Source organism: Aspergillus nomiae, assembly GCF_001204775.2.
Source record: "Aspergillus nomiae NRRL 13137 chromosome Unknown contig00185, whole genome shotgun sequence".
NCBI lineage: Eukaryota > Fungi > Ascomycota > Eurotiomycetes > Eurotiales > Aspergillaceae > Aspergillus > Aspergillus nomiae.
In genome coordinates, this window is record NW_015378240.1 from 23,616 (window position 1) to 40,071 (window position 16,456).

At 47.1% G+C, this 16,456-nt stretch overlaps 8 protein-coding genes across 8 annotated transcripts; 6 read left to right on the top strand and 2 right to left on the bottom strand.

Moving 5' to 3' along the window:
* Positions 1–88: 88 nt before the first annotated feature.
* spb1 (rRNA methyltransferase spb1) lies at positions 89–2,665 on the top strand (the record flags this gene model as incomplete). The annotated part of the gene is made up of 4 exons (XM_015551565.1): positions 89–106; positions 165–314; positions 366–2,049; positions 2,109–2,665. The coding sequence occupies 4 exons, from the start codon at positions 89–91 to the stop codon at positions 2,663–2,665; spliced, it is 2,409 nt and encodes an 802-aa protein (XP_015405774.1).
* Positions 2,666–3,338: 673 nt separating this feature from the next.
* Positions 3,339–3,638, bottom strand: ANOM_006309 (uncharacterized protein; the record flags this gene model as incomplete). The annotated part of the gene is made up of 1 exon (XM_015551566.1): positions 3,339–3,638. One exon carries the CDS (start codon positions 3,636–3,638, stop codon positions 3,339–3,341), a length of 300 nt encoding a protein of 99 aa, XP_015405775.1.
* Positions 3,639–5,477: 1,839 nt separating this feature from the next.
* Positions 5,478–6,332, top strand: ANOM_006310 (uncharacterized protein; the record flags this gene model as incomplete). The annotated part of the gene is made up of 1 exon (XM_015551567.1): positions 5,478–6,332. One exon carries the CDS (start codon positions 5,478–5,480, stop codon positions 6,330–6,332), a length of 855 nt encoding a protein of 284 aa, XP_015405764.1.
* Positions 6,333–6,614: 282 nt separating this feature from the next.
* On the top strand, positions 6,615–8,219 carry ANOM_006311 (uncharacterized protein; the record flags this gene model as incomplete). The annotated part of the gene is made up of 1 exon (XM_015551568.1): positions 6,615–8,219. One exon carries the CDS (start codon positions 6,615–6,617, stop codon positions 8,217–8,219), a length of 1,605 nt encoding a protein of 534 aa, XP_015405763.1.
* Positions 8,220–9,266: 1,047 nt separating this feature from the next.
* dot1 (histone methyltransferase DOT1) lies at positions 9,267–10,846 on the top strand (the record flags this gene model as incomplete). Its single annotated transcript, XM_015551569.1, has 2 exons — positions 9,267–9,811; positions 9,883–10,846. 2 exons carry the CDS (start codon positions 9,267–9,269, stop codon positions 10,844–10,846), a joined length of 1,509 nt encoding a protein of 502 aa, XP_015405767.1.
* A 492-nt stretch (positions 10,847–11,338) lies between these two features.
* ANOM_006313 (ATG16 family protein) lies at positions 11,339–12,416 on the bottom strand (the record flags this gene model as incomplete). The annotated part of the gene is made up of 3 exons (XM_015551570.1): positions 11,339–11,549; positions 11,603–12,184; positions 12,324–12,416. 3 exons carry the CDS (start codon positions 12,414–12,416, stop codon positions 11,391–11,393), a joined length of 834 nt encoding a protein of 277 aa, XP_015405765.1. The 3' UTR covers positions 11,339–11,390.
* Positions 12,417–12,514: 98 nt separating this feature from the next.
* On the top strand, positions 12,515–14,007 carry rab7 (Rab family GTPase YPT7; the record flags this gene model as incomplete). The annotated part of the gene is made up of 6 exons (XM_015551571.1): positions 12,515–12,726; positions 12,787–12,840; positions 12,912–12,995; positions 13,066–13,245; positions 13,340–13,487; positions 13,556–14,007. Coding segments are annotated over 6 exons (744 nt in total), but the record flags the coding sequence as incomplete, so codon positions are not given.
* Positions 14,008–14,348: 341 nt separating this feature from the next.
* On the top strand, positions 14,349–16,047 carry ANOM_006315 (uncharacterized protein; the record flags this gene model as incomplete). Its single annotated transcript, XM_015551572.1, has 6 exons — positions 14,349–14,591; positions 14,686–15,024; positions 15,080–15,085; positions 15,149–15,221; positions 15,280–15,695; positions 15,766–16,047. Coding segments are annotated over 6 exons (1,236 nt in total), but the record flags the coding sequence as incomplete, so codon positions are not given.
* Between the last annotated feature and the right edge of the window lie 409 nt (positions 16,048–16,456).

Sequence of the window (16,456 nt, forward strand, 5' to 3'; positions counted from 1 at the left end):
TTTTATATCAATATCATTTAACCAGGACACCATCATTCTGTCAATTCGGGTCTTTTCGTCGAGCCCACCTCGATACCCGTCTTTGAAAATGGCGATCCAGAAGAAGGTACGCTACAGATTTTGCATAAATGATAGAAGATAATTCATTTACTGACTGCGAGTAGCATGGTAAGGGTCGTTTGGATAAGTGGTATCGCCTTGCGAAGGAGAAGGGATACAGAGCTAGAGCTGCGTTTAAGCTGATCCAGCTGAACAAGAAATATGGTTTCTTGGAGAAGAGCAAGGTCGTTCTCGATCTTTGTGCTGCACCAGGTGTACGTGTTGATGCATCTCCTACGCCAGCATTATTCTCTAACAATACATAGTCATGGTGTCAAGTGGCTGCTGAGTGTATGCCCGCTCAAAGTATTATTATCGGTGTCGATCTCGCCCCTATCAAGCCAATTCCACGAGTTATCACTTTTCAGAGCGATATCACGACCGAGAAGTGTCGCACAACTATCAGGCAACACTTGAAACATTGGAAGGCGGATACAGTACTTCACGATGGTGCTCCAAACGTCGGTACAGCGTGGGTTCAGGACGCTTTTTCGCAAGCAGAGCTGGTCTTGCAGTCGATGAAATTGGCTACGGAATTCCTCGTTGAGGGCGGTACCTTTGTCACTAAAGTCTTCCGATCTAAGGACTACAATGCATTGCTGTGGGTTTTCAAACAATTGTTCACGTCGGTGGAAGCCACAAAGCCCCCCTCGTCTCGAAATGTCTCCGCCGAAATTTTCGTTGTCTGCCGTGGCTTTAAGGCACCAAAGCGCATGGACCCTAAGTTCCTTGATCCGAAGCACGTATTCGCAGAATTGGCTGATCCAACCCCAAATAACGAGGCTCGTGTATTTGACCCTGAGAAGAAGAAGCGCAAGAGAGATGGTTATGAGGAAGGCGATTGGACGCAATTTAAGGAGATACCCGTCACCGACTTCATTAACACAACTGACCCAATTGCCATTCTCGGTCAATACAACAAACTCAGCTTTCAACAGCCCCTCAATGGAGATATCGCACTGAGCACCATCAACCGGCTGGAAGAAACGACAGAAGAAATTCGCAAATGCTGTGAAGATTTGAAAGTGCTGGGCAAAAAGGAATTCCGCAACTTACTACGATGGCGATTGAAAGTCCGTGAGAAATTTGGTCTTGTCGTAAAGAAGGGAGGGCAGGCCAAAAAGGATGAACCCGAGGAAGTGGCCGAAATTGCCCCAATGGATGAAGAACTAGCCATTCAGGAGGAACTGCAGCGCCTGAGGGAGAAGGAAAGCTCCAAGTCGAAAAAGGAGAGGCGGAAGGAGAATGAGAAGAAGCGCAAAGAGATCGTCCGCATGCAGATGCATATGACGACCCCTATGGATATTGGTATGGAGCAAATTGGTCCTCTTGGAGATGATGCACCGTTTTCACTCAAGCGTGTTGAGAGAGAAGGTGCAAGGGATACGATCGCTGCTGGAAAAGAAGTAACGATTGAGAGTGAAAGCGAAGATTCAGAATCTGATGATGATGCCGAGAGTGACGATGAAGGCGATCGACTGGAAAGGGAACTGGATTCGCTATACGAGCAATACCAAGATCGCAAAGAGGACAAGGATACGAAACTAAGAGCCAAGAAAGCCAGGAAGGATTTCGAAGCCGACGAATGGGAGGGCTTTTCGGAGTCGGGCAACGAAGAGTCAGATAACGAGGACTCCGAATTTGGTACAGCGAATGGCGTAGCACCTCCGAAGAATGGGACATTATCCAATAATGCCGCATTGTTCTTTGACCAGGATATCTTCCAGGGCTTAGAGGATGTTGATGACGTTGAGGATGAAGATGAGGATGAGAATGAGGACAGTGTCATTGAGATGGACGAGGACGACAATGACTATACGGAGAGCAAGAATTCTGTTTCAAAGAAGCAGAAGGCAAAGGATGCGAAGGCAGGCACGCAAATGGTCTTGGACTCTTCGGATGAGGAACCCGAGGAACTTGATGAGCCTCGGAAGGAGAATGGTCAGCTTGGTGAGTGTTGCTAAATCAGATTGTACGGTTGCTTCTACTGTTGCTAACTGTAAACATAGACATTGATATTATCACTGCGGAGGCCATGGCCCTGGCTCAGCAGATGGCTAGTGGTGAAAAGAAGTCGCATGACGTGACTGATGATGGGTTCAATCGGTACGCTTTCCGAGATGTTGACGGCCTTCCGGAGTGGTTCCTCGACGACGAGACGAAGCACAGTAAACCAAATCGGCCCATCACTAAGGCCGCTGCGGCTGCAATCAAGGAGAAGCTGCGTGCCATTAACGCTCGACCAATCAAGAAGGTCATGGAAGCAAAGGGTCGAAAGAAGTTCAAGGCTGCGCAGAAGCTAGAGAAACTACGCAAGAAGTCTGCACTACTGGCGGATGATGAGGCACTCAGCGAACGTGACAAATCACAGGCCATTTCGAAGTTGATGAGCAAGGCGACCAAGAAGAAGCCTAAGCAGCAGGTGAAGCTGGTCGTGGCCAAGGGCAACAACAGGGGTATCTCTGGTCGTCCACGCGGCGTGAAGGGCAAGTATAAGATTGTGGATTCCCGGATGAAGAAGGATGTCCGAGCTCAGAAGCGTCTTGCAAAGAAGAAGCAGAAGTAAAGGGAGCAAAGGTCATATAGACGAATACCATGCGTCGTGGTCCGCCGGTGTAATTGAGTTGCAAAATTTGATACCCATTTGAGGGGTGTGTATGTATAGAAACCGCATATTACAGCATCTTATATATATTCAAGTACAGAATTGTTGTGTCAGTGAAATCTGTATGCTATGGATTAGATTCCATCAAGGTAAAGTATACAGAAGAAAGCAGCTAGCACTATGGAGTAAGTCTGGATGACAACGGAGTTGCTACGATTGTGAGTGGTCTTTACTCCGAAAACCACGATCTTTCCACCTTGCACTCCCGTGAAATTGGAGCCCAATAGCCAACATAAGGTAAACTCTCCAAGCCAGGACGTATCCGGCCCACCAGACCTATATCCAGCACATGACCTGAAACTTGTTTATCTTCCATCCGCCCTTATTTCAACTACCCATATCTTGTAGCTTAGGGCAGAATAGAGGTAATTGTAAAGCAGTCTTCAGCCGAGGCAATATCATGAGTGCATCATATATCGGAGCTCGATCGGCGGCTGTTGGACTGTAAAGTCTTCTTTGCTATGAGTGAAGATCCCCAACCATTCGTAAATACTTAGAGTACGCTGTATAGCGGATGTGGTGTCTGCATCATGGTCGTCAGAGCCTGAAATGCCGTTCACCTCTGCAACACCACTCATTCCTGCAACTCGCTGTAAATTCCATTGCATTCGAGTAATGTTCGACTCGGGAGTGGCATATCTCGGGGATTACTGGTGTTGAGTGTGAAAATATCGCCAGAAGCAATAGCTTTGTATTCTGGCTCCGCCTGGTCTTTGAATTTGCCAGTACGCACCCCGATGTAATGATCCCTGACACTGAACATTCCGCGAGAAGACTCTGGTTCTGTTAAGAGGTTAATTTCAGTTAGAGCATCTAGTACTCCTCTTTGCCAGTAGAACTGAACTTTTAGGGTCGTAGGATCATCGTTTTCCATTGGTCGGAGCGCAAATAGACCATTCCCCCACAGTGCATGTATGTACTTGTCGAGGTACAGCATATTAAAGCATCCATGCTGAGGTCCTTGCAGATCGTTTGGGTTGCCGAATATTTCTGCTTTCCATCTCTGTATGCGACTATTGTCCCAAAACACACCCTAAATGTCCCAGAAGTTCCTAACAGCTCGTGGATCACCTGTGGAGGCTTTGAGAAAGGCAATTCGGGTATATATGGGCGGCGTCTGGGCACCCCGAGCCGGTTAATATACACCTGTCGTTGTCTCGCCTTTTGCACTGTTGAATTATGAGCAAAGTCATCCAATTCATGAAGAATTACAAACATTGCGAGTTGCTGCACCCAAGCAGTCTTAATGACGTGTACTAAAGCTTGTTCCTTCTATTGGTTAATTGTAGAATCACAATCCTTAATATTCCGTGGTTAGCTCCAGCAAGACTTATATGACCCTAGATTCCAACCGAGCTTAGCTCATTGATCGTATCTTCTAGTCTTGGAATGTCAGCAATCTGGCAGCATAGCTGGTTTCAGCATTCATTGTCAATACTAGATATCGGGGAACCAGTTGATCAAGGATCACTGCCCAAGACAAGTAGAGCGGCGAAGTATGTACAATATTTTGATCAATAAGTCAAGAATATATAGTCCTTACTTTAATCATAGATCAATTATCTGTAATCGGTCAAACTATTCAATTATTCATGCAATCCATGCAATCCATGCAATTCACACAATTCACACAATTCACACAATTCAAGCAGTTTGAGCACTTTAAGCAAGGGATTTAATAAAGTATAGTTTTGCTCGACCCGGGAAAGCGCAGGTCAGTTTGATCACTCCATTACATGACCTGAATATCCTGTCTGTAACTTCAAAATATATACAGTTACTACCTATGGCAGTTGTCAATAGTTATATATACCTAAGATATAACCCGGAGACACACTCTGGCTATTTGTACTGCTTGTATGGCTCACCCTTATATTCTATAGAAAATGGTCAAAAAGTATCCAATAGTTTTTCAAATTTTAAGAGTTTTGCTTTCTCCATTCATATTAATCTCTAAAAAGCAAAGCATACTATGGAATACAGAGGACCAGAGTGACTCAGCCGCTGACCGGATACATTCGGTGGTATAATACTAGTAAGATATCGCATGTGAAGAAGTAAGTGATGTGATGAGAAGTGGAATACAATGGAGTTGGAGGCAGGCTTCTGCGTTCTGATTGGCCGCTCAAGTGGAACGCCACATGACTCTGGTAGAATATTCTATATTAACCCGCCAGGATCCCTGGACTCTAGCGTAAGCTGCTTCAATTATAGAATATTTACGGATTATTAAAATACTACTCTCTGCAAGTCTTGGGCAGTGGTCCTTGATCCGCTGACCTATCGGTATCTAGGATAGATTATCGATATGCCGATCTTATTATGATCGAGGGTCGAGACCGTGGGCGTTACTCAAGTTTTGGACGATATCGCAAAAGATGAGCTGCATAATGTCTTAAGTGCTTACACTAGCTCATGAGCCATGAGAACCGAACAACTCCGTTGCCATCAAGACATCTAACACATCACATTTTAAGGACATGATCACGTTCGGCACCTCAGGGAAAATTAGCGGAATGGACCACCAGCGAGTCTCTGCATGTGCCAATCTGGAGTCGATTTGTTCATCACGATTATCCTGCTGGTACCGCTATTTCTATGTACCACCAGACACCCGAACAGAGCATCAGAAAGCCCCTTGCAACCCCTGTTTAACGGGGTCTTTGTCTTACCAGGTTACCTATTACCGCTGGCTTCTATTATACTATCGAAAATGGCAGACGTTGGTACACAGTCCCTGGGGATCAATTTGCCTCCAGGCTACTCCCTCCAAACCGCAGCAGCTCGTCCAGACATGTATGAGACCTTGTTTGATCCCGAACATCCAATGAGCTCTCTTTGGCCCAAATTCATTACATCGACGCCTGTTACGGAAAAATACTGGTCACAATTGACAGAAATTCCACTCTTCGCGTCATACCAATTGGTAATCCTCCACAAAGACGTGGATAACGAGTACGAATCAGTGGTGGCTTGTGGAAATTCAATTCCAGTCCGTTGGCCACTCAATGACTTGCCCGATGGTGGATGGGAAGCTATCCTGCAGGCTGGTATTGAGAACTATCAAGCCGGCCGTGAACAGCCTCCCAATTTGCTTTCCGCGCTTAGTGTCATGGTGCACCCCGCTCACAGACAGCACAGGCTGGCTGATATTCTCATCTCCACTTTGAGAGGGCTCGCCAGTCAGGCCCACTTTGAAGCCTTGGTTGTACCTCTGCGGCCAACCAGGAAGAGCGAACATCCTACGGTGCCTTTACAGGAGTACGTGCATTGGAAACTTGATGATCATACCCCGTATGATCCATGGCTGAGGAAACACCTCGCATACGGAGGCCAAATTTTTCGAATTGCTCACCGCAGTATGACAATCACCGCGCACGCGGATCAGTGGAAAGACTGGACTGGATGTGACTTGGCCGCCTTAGCCAAGTCAGGCGTGGAGACCTCCTCAGGGGGGCATATCGATGTACCTATCCCCGGTGCCCTGGTACCTGTCCAATATGACCCCGTTTCCGAGACTGCTTCGTATGTGGAGCCCAATGTCTGGGTAGTTCACCCAATGCATTAACGTAACCTAAGGTCGTCATCTTGCATATGGCACAATTGGAGGTTTCGTTGGGAATTAACGGCCTGCAGTTAAGTCACCAAGTGCCAGGGCCCATAGTGTCAGGTATGAGAGATTATAAGAAATCAAAATATCAATATATCTATATTGTACTTCAAACCTCGAATTAGAGAAAATCTAGCGTCTCTACATGCAGACTGCGAATTTTCGCAGTCACAAAATATTCTACTGTGAGTACTTTAGCAGTATTCAGATCTTCGTATTCCTCTATTCCTGTTACATATGATGGGTGCCGTACAACTTCCCGTTGAGACCGAGGCGTGTCTTCACGATGACGCCGCAAGCCGACCGATCTCTGATTCAAACACCGTACGGGTAGCCGTCCTTAGACAACACCAGTATCACTCTAGTGTGACATACCACAGGCTGGATGATAACAGATTAATCCCGGGCGTCGTGGGATATTCCTATCTTCGCGATATTGCAGATGAGGGAAAGAAACAATCCCCTAGCAAACAGCACGCCCGAGTAATACAAGCCTATTCGAAGATTCACTCTCTCCTATCCCCACCAAGAGAACCAGGCCCTATAGACTCAGAAACAAAGACTCGAGAGAAGAAAAGCTCGCCTGTCATCGTTCACGATAAAAGGTGTGCTTTCATAGAGCGACTTGAGCCACCTCCAAACTCCAAGGCGGATATAGTGAACACTGTATTCGCCCAAGTCAATCTGCGGACACCAGTCGGTCCTCCTCTGGATCAATTCGTCAACTGCCGCTCATCGAATATCAAAATAAATGACTTGAAGGACTCCGCGAATGGCCTTTGTCGCCCTATCACAATCAGTACAGGTATATGCCTGTTCTCATCTCGGCTCCTAGGATTCATCCCTACAAATGGACTATCCACTACCGATGGCGCTACAGAGACAGTCATCCCCCCATTGCCTTACAGTGCGGATGCAACTTTCTACGAACTTGAAACATGTGCACGGATGGCAATGACTATTGCAGGCCTTGCCGTTACCGCTGGCACAGGTGGCACAGCTGGTTCTCGGCCAATTGTTGTGAGGTTAGATGTGCCTTGTCTCCAGTATTACTGCTACCCATTGGAGCTTCTTCAGGCAGGACTGGTGAGCTGGAAGTACGTTCAGGAGTGGTTCAGACTGGTCGATCGCCGGCATCGGCAAGTCGCAGGCTTGCTGAAGGATACCATTACTCATGAAGTACTTCGACGGGGCGGTGATATTCAGGTGGAAGTCACCGCTGGCACTATAGCCGCAACTCAGCTTTTGCGTCTCAGTGTTTTCGACCGAATGGAATTACCGAGCGTGGATGATATTCTATTTGTGCTGAAGTGGGTCGGTCCCTATCAGGCGGCATGGCGAGAATTTCTGGATATTCTTGATGATTGTCAAAGGCCCAAAGATCTTCGCAGTGTTGCACTAATGGCTTATGTCTTTGAGGTCATGTATCCCGCATTGCATCAGATAGCTACCAAATCTCTACATGGGAATGGCGAGAAGAGTGGTCGCCCTCTACTGATTCAGGTAGACGATATAGCCGAGTGGAGAATCTTTGACCACGCAGAAAAGCTCCTCAAGCGCTTCAAAGAGCGACAGCATGGTTTTTATCCCCTCCTGGTTGGCGTGTTTCCCTCACCACGAATCTTTACGAGTGAGGATCAAGGGCGCTCTACCCTGTTCCTTCATGACCCTGGTTTAAAGATTTTGCAAACTCGCTCTCCCTCTAGCAATAGTGAAGAAGGCTCATGCGTTGTGCGCCCGTTAGATATCATTGGTCAGATCTATGGAAGAGAGGTTCAGGATACACTTGGGCAACTAACAAGAAAGCACGGTTTATCTGCTGCTGATGGACCCGAATCAGATTAGATCTCCAGTTTCTACACTATCCGAGTATATTGTTCTAGACTTTTTGCATGTTATTTATTCACCCGTCTTGCACAAGGAAGGGATGCTGTCGATATTGGAGTGGTGACCCGTGAGAGGCATCGAATTGAGGAATCAATCGTCGTAGCCTGGAGTGACTGTACTCTGTACCGTTCGTTGCAATCACGTTAACTTGCATGGGCCACGATGGCCACATCAATTTCCCATACAAATTTGTACAAACCCCTATAGCCTGGGACTTGCATATATAATTTCAGTAGCCTATAAAATCTTAATTAACGTTATTCTTACCTACTACTAGTAGTATTTAGTCCAAGGCACGTGACATGGAATTTGAGCGACCAATCAGAATCCAGAGTTTTTTCGCGCAGCATATGGATGGAAGAATGAGCAGGTGGGTAGATGTTCATAGAAATCACGCACTTGATATGCATGGAGAACTATAACTGCCAGTAGTAAAAATCTTTCAAGGATAGAAGTTTACTAAATAGAGTCATGATAATTTTAAGGCTCGGGCACGCGGTTGGGGGTTGAAGAAGAGATGTACGCACCAGGTTGCCAAGTGATCATCAGAAGGCGCAGAGGAATGCAAAGTACTCTATAATTTTCGTCGTCACCCCAAGAGTACGGAGGAGGACGGAGGGACTACTGTGTACACGCGGGGAGGGCGGCTTAGAGACCCGAGTCGACGGAAGGCGGGTGTGCCTAAGGTTAAAATCTTAGGACATGCGGCCCAGAGTGGCGGCGCTGAAACCTTTATCGATCGCCGCTTCTTTTTAGCTAAGGCTTTGCGCGGCTCTTTTCTTTGACAATCCCGCTCGGTCAACGGTCTTTTCCTTCTCCTTCTACCCTCCTTTTAACTCGTTCTGCATTTTCGCGCTGGTCATTCCATTCTTTCAAGTATTCTTTCACTGCTCTTTCCAGTACATATGTTACCTCAAGTATTTTAACTCTTGTCCATATACCCTCACACATATCGGGTCTGTACAGTACATCCCCGCCTGAGTGCGGCGCGTTCAGCTTTACTCGATGGGATTCTTTGACCACCTTCAGAAAGGAGGAGGCTTCTCTCTACAACCAAAGAAGCCTCAAATCCGTAAGGTCGTTCAGACACGACCTGCGCCTCCTTCAAGAACGTCATCACTGACCCCGGGCACATCGTCGCGTGCCTCACCCTCTGACAAGCCGAAGAGAACGCAAGGATCGGGGAGCAGGTCAGTCTCGAGAGATCCAGACCTTCCATCTTCGAAACGGCGATTGAACACTCCGTCACAGAATCGAAAGCGACCAACTCCAGAACAACGACTTTCGAGTGATGACGATTCCAGTGACACGGATACGTCGTTCGAAGTTCGTAAGCGCGCGAGAACGGGCGACAGTGCGGAGCCAGATTTGGAGAGGCGGGTACGCTCCTTGAAGGCATTCTCAGAAGGAGGAGTTAAGTCATTGCCGATCGTACATGCAGCCGACATCACATCTGTTCAAAAGGCGGGGTGTTTCAAACCAGCTTTTGGAGGCACGGGCCGGCCTACAGAGATATTTTTGCAGTATCCAAGTGCTTCCCCGAAAGAGAGGTATGATATCATGCCAAATTGACACGGATGGTACTTGCAGGATTTGCTAACGAGTCTACTTCGTACAACAGATACAACCTTGTTGTACCCCGTGACAAAGACGATTTTAGACCTATCGACGATATATTCCAAGTTATCGAAACTGTATCCCAACATTACATACCGGAAGACGAGGCGGACTATTTTGATAATGAATCAACCGGGATTAAGAGAAGACTACGAAGAGCGCTCGCCCACGCATCCGAAGCGGAGTTTCGAAATGTTGTAACGGACTATAATGATGCGATCGAACGACTAAGGCGCGACGGCAGTATCGCCAAGAAATTAGACTCGACTCATCGGCTGAATTTACCCCTCGTCGAGAGGATCTTAACCCAAATCTATTCGCGCACCGTGTCACCTCGGGTTGAATCACTCCGTCAATATGAAAACGGGACGGACAATGTCTACGGAGAATTGCTACCTCGTTTCATCAGCACTATTTTCAAAGAGACGGGATTGAAGTCGGGTCAGGTTTTCGTCGATCTGGGATCTGGCGTGGGGAACGTTGTTTTGCAGGCCGCGCTGGAGATTGGGTGTGAAAGCTGGGGTTGCGAGATGATGCAAAATGCGTGCGAGCTTGCCGAACTCCAGCAGGCCGAGTTCAGGGCTCGATGTCGTCTGTGGGGAATTGCACCAGGGAAAACGCATCTCGTCCGGGGGGATTTTCTCAAAGAGCAGAGTATCATCGATGTCCTAAAGCGCGCAGATGTCATCTTGATTAACAACCAGGCCTTCACTCCACAACTCAATAACGAGTTGATCAATCACTTTCTAGACATGAAAGAGGGTTGTCAGATCGTGTCCCTCAAATCATTTGTCCCTGCAGGCCATAAAATACAGTCTCGGAATCTCAACTCACCTATCAATCTTCTCAAGGTGAAGCAGAGGGAATATTGGTCCAACAGTGTCAGCTGGACCGACGTTGGTGGCACTTATTTCATCGCTACTAAAGACAGCTCTAGATTGAGAGCTTTTGCAGAGAGCATGGGGTGAGATGCCCCAGCTATGCGCTGCGCGGTCACCGAGACTACCAACAAACTGGTTTTGGGCAACTTTCTACCTTCTTACTTTTGGTACGTTTTGTTTATCCTGGGCTGATAAATACTACATACAATTCCCTGTAGACCTTTCTTCGGTGTATTATTTCCTATTCTTACCTCCTTTTTTATCTTTTATTTCTTTTTTGGAAATAGTTACTTGTCTCGAAGATATGATACCACTGTTCTTGTATAAATGTTGGCATGATTTCTTCATTTCTCTGGGATGTCTGTTTTTGGCTCTTCACCTGTTGTGCACAGGAACCTCTTTTTGGCCTCTTCTTAAATGTCCTGGGTTTTCCTGGCACGTCGTACAAGGTATTGCAATGCTTGAGTTGCGCCACTGGGGTCAGTGAATAAGTGGGTATCATGCAAATATGGTATAGATATGGTTGATACAGATCTGCATACAGCCTCGAGGAAGCCCGCAATCTTAGCCTGGTTTGGGAGTGCTCTAGAAACAATAAGAATAGTTTCTGCTGCCTCAAATCTCGTAAACATCATGAAAATCGCGAGGCTTCGTTCATCGCCTCTGCTTCTTTGCCCATCCTTGCCATCCAACGGTCGACTAACTCCTGGTTTTCCTTCTGTAGCCTGTTGGACCGCTCCTCGGCCATATTGAGCTGCAGGTTTAGCGATGCAAGCTCGTCTTGGAAATCCTGAGAATCGCTCAGTCAACAAATCCTATCCGGCACAGAGAAAAGTGTCCTACATCTAGCAATTTTGCCTTTCCCTTCAACTCCTCGTCCCTATCCTTCAATCGCAGTTGCAACTGAGCAACTTCTTTTTCTAGCGCAGCAATGCGACGTGAGTCCTGGGAGCTTCGTTTTCGCAGTTTCTCTAGCTCGGCCGTTGTGCGAGTAAGCCGATCCTGTAGCTCCGATCGGGACCGTTGCGCCTCAGATAGATCGGTGCGCGCTGCAGCTAAAGCATCCTGGAGAGAAGATCCCGACGACGCTACACCTTGTTTCATGGGATCTGGCACTAGAGGATGGGGGATATCATTATGACTGTCTGTCGGGGTAGAGCTTTGGGCACTGTTGACAGCCGTTGCTGCTATACGGCCGGTCCGATCGGCAAGTTGGGTATCTGGAGCAATGAATGATTTGTCAGTGAGAACGAGGAACCACGTGGGATCATTACGCTCCAGGCATAGATGTCCCTTCAGGGCGTACAGGCATTTAAGATAGCAACGTTGGCTTTTTCTCGTCGATCGCGAGCCGCCAGAGCGGCGGAGTACTCCTCTCTCCAGTGGGCCATTGATAATCACGATAAGCGATGTCGAATGGAGCAGCTTTAAATCACGGATACATTGTGGCACGAGTAAGTCCCACAGTAAATTAGGAGCACGGTACAATTTTTACTAGTAGTCGGAGTTGTATGGAAGGCTTTATCAAATATTTTCGAAGTGCTATCCAAAGGGAGACACGCACAACCTCTTGTACAGATAACGGTTGTTGACTGTTGAAATAATCGGACGATGCAGGAACACGTGCACACCGCCTGCTCCACCGCCCCAGCGTCATGCATCATCGAAACCAACCGCCTCCCATTAGCTTCGGCTCGTTACCGTCCAACTTAGACTAGTACTACTAACTACTACTCCGGTCCTCTCTCACTCACTCACTCACTCACTCACTCATCCTTCCTCAGCTACTTCACACCCATTTGCTAGGGCAGGGAGAACGATCAACACCCCCAAGATCTCCATTTTCCATAAAGAGCCGCTCACTCCTTCGTTTTCATTTGCGCCGCTTCCTATTATCTCCCACCGCGCATACCGCCTTACCTCTCATAGTCATAACCATGTCGTCACGGAAGAAGGTTCTCCTTAAGGTAAGGTCACCATACAAACATTACAGCTAAACTCTTGTTGACGTACATACCATCTTCTAGGTTATTATTCTTGGTGATAGCGGCGTCGGTAAAACGAGTTTAATGAACCAATATGTCCGTGGCCTTCAGTGCAGGAGAATCATGCATAGTACTGTATCCCGCTGACAACAATATCCGCCAAACAGGTCAACAAGAAGTTCAGCGCCAGCTACAAGGCAACAATCGGTGCGGATTTCCTTACCAAGGAAGTTCTAGTAGACGACCGACTGGTAACAATGCAGGCATGTGTCTCGCCAGTTTTCGATACCACAGAGCGGGTGATTAACCTGTGACAAACAGATCTGGGATACTGCGGGTCAAGAACGTTTTCAATCTTTGGGTGTTGCATTTTACCGAGGAGCCGACTGTTGTGTTTTGGTATACGATGTGAACAACTCCAAGAGCTTCGAAGCTCTGGACAGCTGGCGAGACGAATTTCTTATCCAAGCAAGTCCGAGAGACCCTGAGAACTTCCCTTTCGTATGTTTGCCTGCTCAGCTATTCCTTTTTCTTTTCTTTTCTTTTTTCTTGTTTTTCGCTTTCGATTTCCGACCTAAGGTTAACAATCAAATAGGTCGTTATTGGTAACAAGATCGATGTTGAGGAGAGCAAGCGAATGATTTCCTCAAAACGCGCAATGACGTTTTGCCAATCTAAGGGAAACATCCCTTACTTCGAAACTAGTGCCAAGGAAGCTGTGAACGTTGAGCAGGCTTTTGAAGGTAAGTCGGTCCTCTTCGACAGCTAGCTCGTTCTTCTTGTTCCTGCCACATGCTGACACACACGCAAGTCATCGCTAGGAGTGCTTTGGCACAAGAAGAGGCCGAAGAATTTAGTGGTGAATTCAGTGACCCTATCAACATCCACCTTGATAGTGAGCGCGATGGATGTGCCTGTTGATACCCTACTGATGGACATGACTTTTCAATGATTTCCAATTCATGGCCGAGATTTGCAGCTTTCCGTTTGCATTCCGAGTTCTTTTGTAGAGATGCTGTTGTTTCCTATTTTGTTGTCGGGCTTGGGGAACGGACTGTTTCCCCCAAATGCTGAGCCTATATATCTTGGGAATACTTCATGTTTGAAGTTCCTATCTCATGCTTTGGCTGCTGGGTCGCACGGGGATATCTTTTAGCAGTCGTGTTTTCTTTTTTCCTAGTGTTTACAGCCAACGTCTAATCATATCATTTAAGGAGTAATACAACTACTTGATGATAGAGTTGCGAGAGTAGTATAGCCATGGTCACGTACTATGTAATGTATGTACTATGGGGGAACAACGAATGTCCGGGACCCTGTCGATCTATTCCCAAAGGCGCAATAGACAATAGTGATATCCCGTGATCCCCTGGGCGGTGGGACTTCCGCCAAACTACTACTTTATCAGCCATGGTCTGGGGTTAACTATTCTTTTCCCCTCTCCCCTTCCAGTTGACTCTGGGCATCCCATGATTAATTCGCAGGGTGGTCGCGTCACCTGCTGGCCCAGCTGAGCTCTATCTGTCTTTCCTCAATTGCGTTGCGTGATCCACCCTGAAATCTTTCGTTATCGTGGGTGCTGGCATTACGGGATACTTGCATTTATCTCCGGTCGAGTCCGAAGCGCGAAAAGTACTCGACTGATGAACCTGATGCATGGAGCTTCGACGAAGTTTTTATCACACCAGCGTCCCCACCTTTCGATCATTTGTACATAGTTTCTTCGGCTGATATTCTTCATGGATACCTTCACCAGAATGTCTACTGGTGTCGCAAGACGAACACTTGGCATCGGGTTGCTGCTGATTGTAGTCGTCCTGTGGACGGCTTCGAATTTCCTGGCTAGCGTATGATAACCCCCCAATAACCATCTTGATGGAGGCACCTCTTCTCTCCGTATGCCTTCATCCTGAGTCGCGAGCATACTGACCTGCGTCCCAGACGATATTCGCCGACGATACGTACTCCAAACCGTTCTTTGTGACTTATATCAACACCTCGTTTTTTATGCTTCCTCTCTTTACGATACTTCTTGGCCGGATCTGGAGATTATGGCGTTCGGGAAAGCTCTCTCAGATACACTCATTTCAAAGTTTCTTGCGACACATTGATTCACATGATCCGGATGCTGAAACAGTAGGGCGGGTCAATGCTTACGAGCCCGTAGACCCTGAAACATGGAACACAGCTACGTTGGATTCGGATGGGAAAGAAGAGGAGTCTTTCAAGCTGGGCTTGAGGGCGACTGCAAAGTTAAGCCTGCAATTTTGCATGTTATGGGTAAGAATCTGTCCGATGTGCAAAACCCCTATACAGTTGTACTAACCCATTTTAGTTCCTTGTAAGTAAATCGAGACTGCGGAATGCCCTACTTTATCTGATCTAACGCGTAATGCGCAAACAGGCAAATTACTTTGCTTTGGCTTGCCTGCAATACACGACTGTAGGCAGCACCACCATTTTGACTTCTACCAGCGGTATGCATCAATCAACCACATCAACATTCAGTGGAAGTTTTAACGTCTGTGGCTACAGGTGTCTGGACCCTGATTTTCGGCGCACTCATTGGCGTTGAAAAGTTCACCATCCGCAAACTCGCCGGCGTCGTCGCCTCCTTGGTGGGAATTATTCTGATATCCCGTGTTGATCTATCTGCCTCAGAAGCACCCCCTGCAGATGATGGCGGCGGTAGCAGGTTTCCGAACAAAAGCTCCACCGAGATCGCCCTCGGTGATGCTATGGCCGGATTCAGCGCAGTCATGTACGGAGTGTATACGATTGTTTTAAAGAAGCAAGTCGGAGATGAGTCCCGAGTGAACATGCAGTTATTCTTTGGTCTCGTTGGACTCATTAATATGCTCCTCCTTTGGCCCGGTTTCATTATAATGCATTTCACTGGTATTGAGACATTTGCACTCCCTGACACAGGCACAGTTTGGACAATCATTTTGGTACTAACTGCCTCCCGTTGCTCTCTCCTATGCATGATATCCGAACTATACTGATGTCTGATTTCTTAAGGTCAACTCCGTATCCTCGCTCTTGTCAGACATCTGTTGGGCCTACGCTATGCTCTTGACGACTCCTCTTGTCGTCACCGTCGGTCTCTCACTGACCATCCCGCTCTCCCTTGTGGGCCAGATCTTCCTCCAAGGCATAACGTCGAGCGCGCTGTATTGGGTCGGCGCTGCGATCGTGTTCCTGTCGTTCTTGGTCGTGAACCATGAAAGTAAGGAGAAAAATTCCGAGGAAGCGTCAACTGCAGACTATGACGCCATTCCCGGAGAAGAGACAGGGAGGTGATGTATCTGATCACAGGGCAACTAATTAGATGAAAGTTAGTCCAGAATAACGGATATATATACACACAAATTGCCACTTCGTTAAACAAAAATATCCTCTGTTTTCGTTATACTAGAAAAGAACATAAGATTATATTGGGCCCGATCAGTTCACAGATAAGAGAAAATAATAATGGGCACAAATTATCCAACCCGCCACTGGAAACTATAACATTGCGGCTTGATACCTTCCACCATTGATTATGCGGATTCTTTGGTATCCAAAATATTAACACTAATATAGGGGATTAAATAAACATCGGCAAACCCAACATTATCAGCATTATTTCAGAGTCAGGGGTTTCAGACTGGTCACAAGGGAAAAGAAAGAAGAAAGGAGATCTATATCATCAGCGAAGTCGGGTATGTAT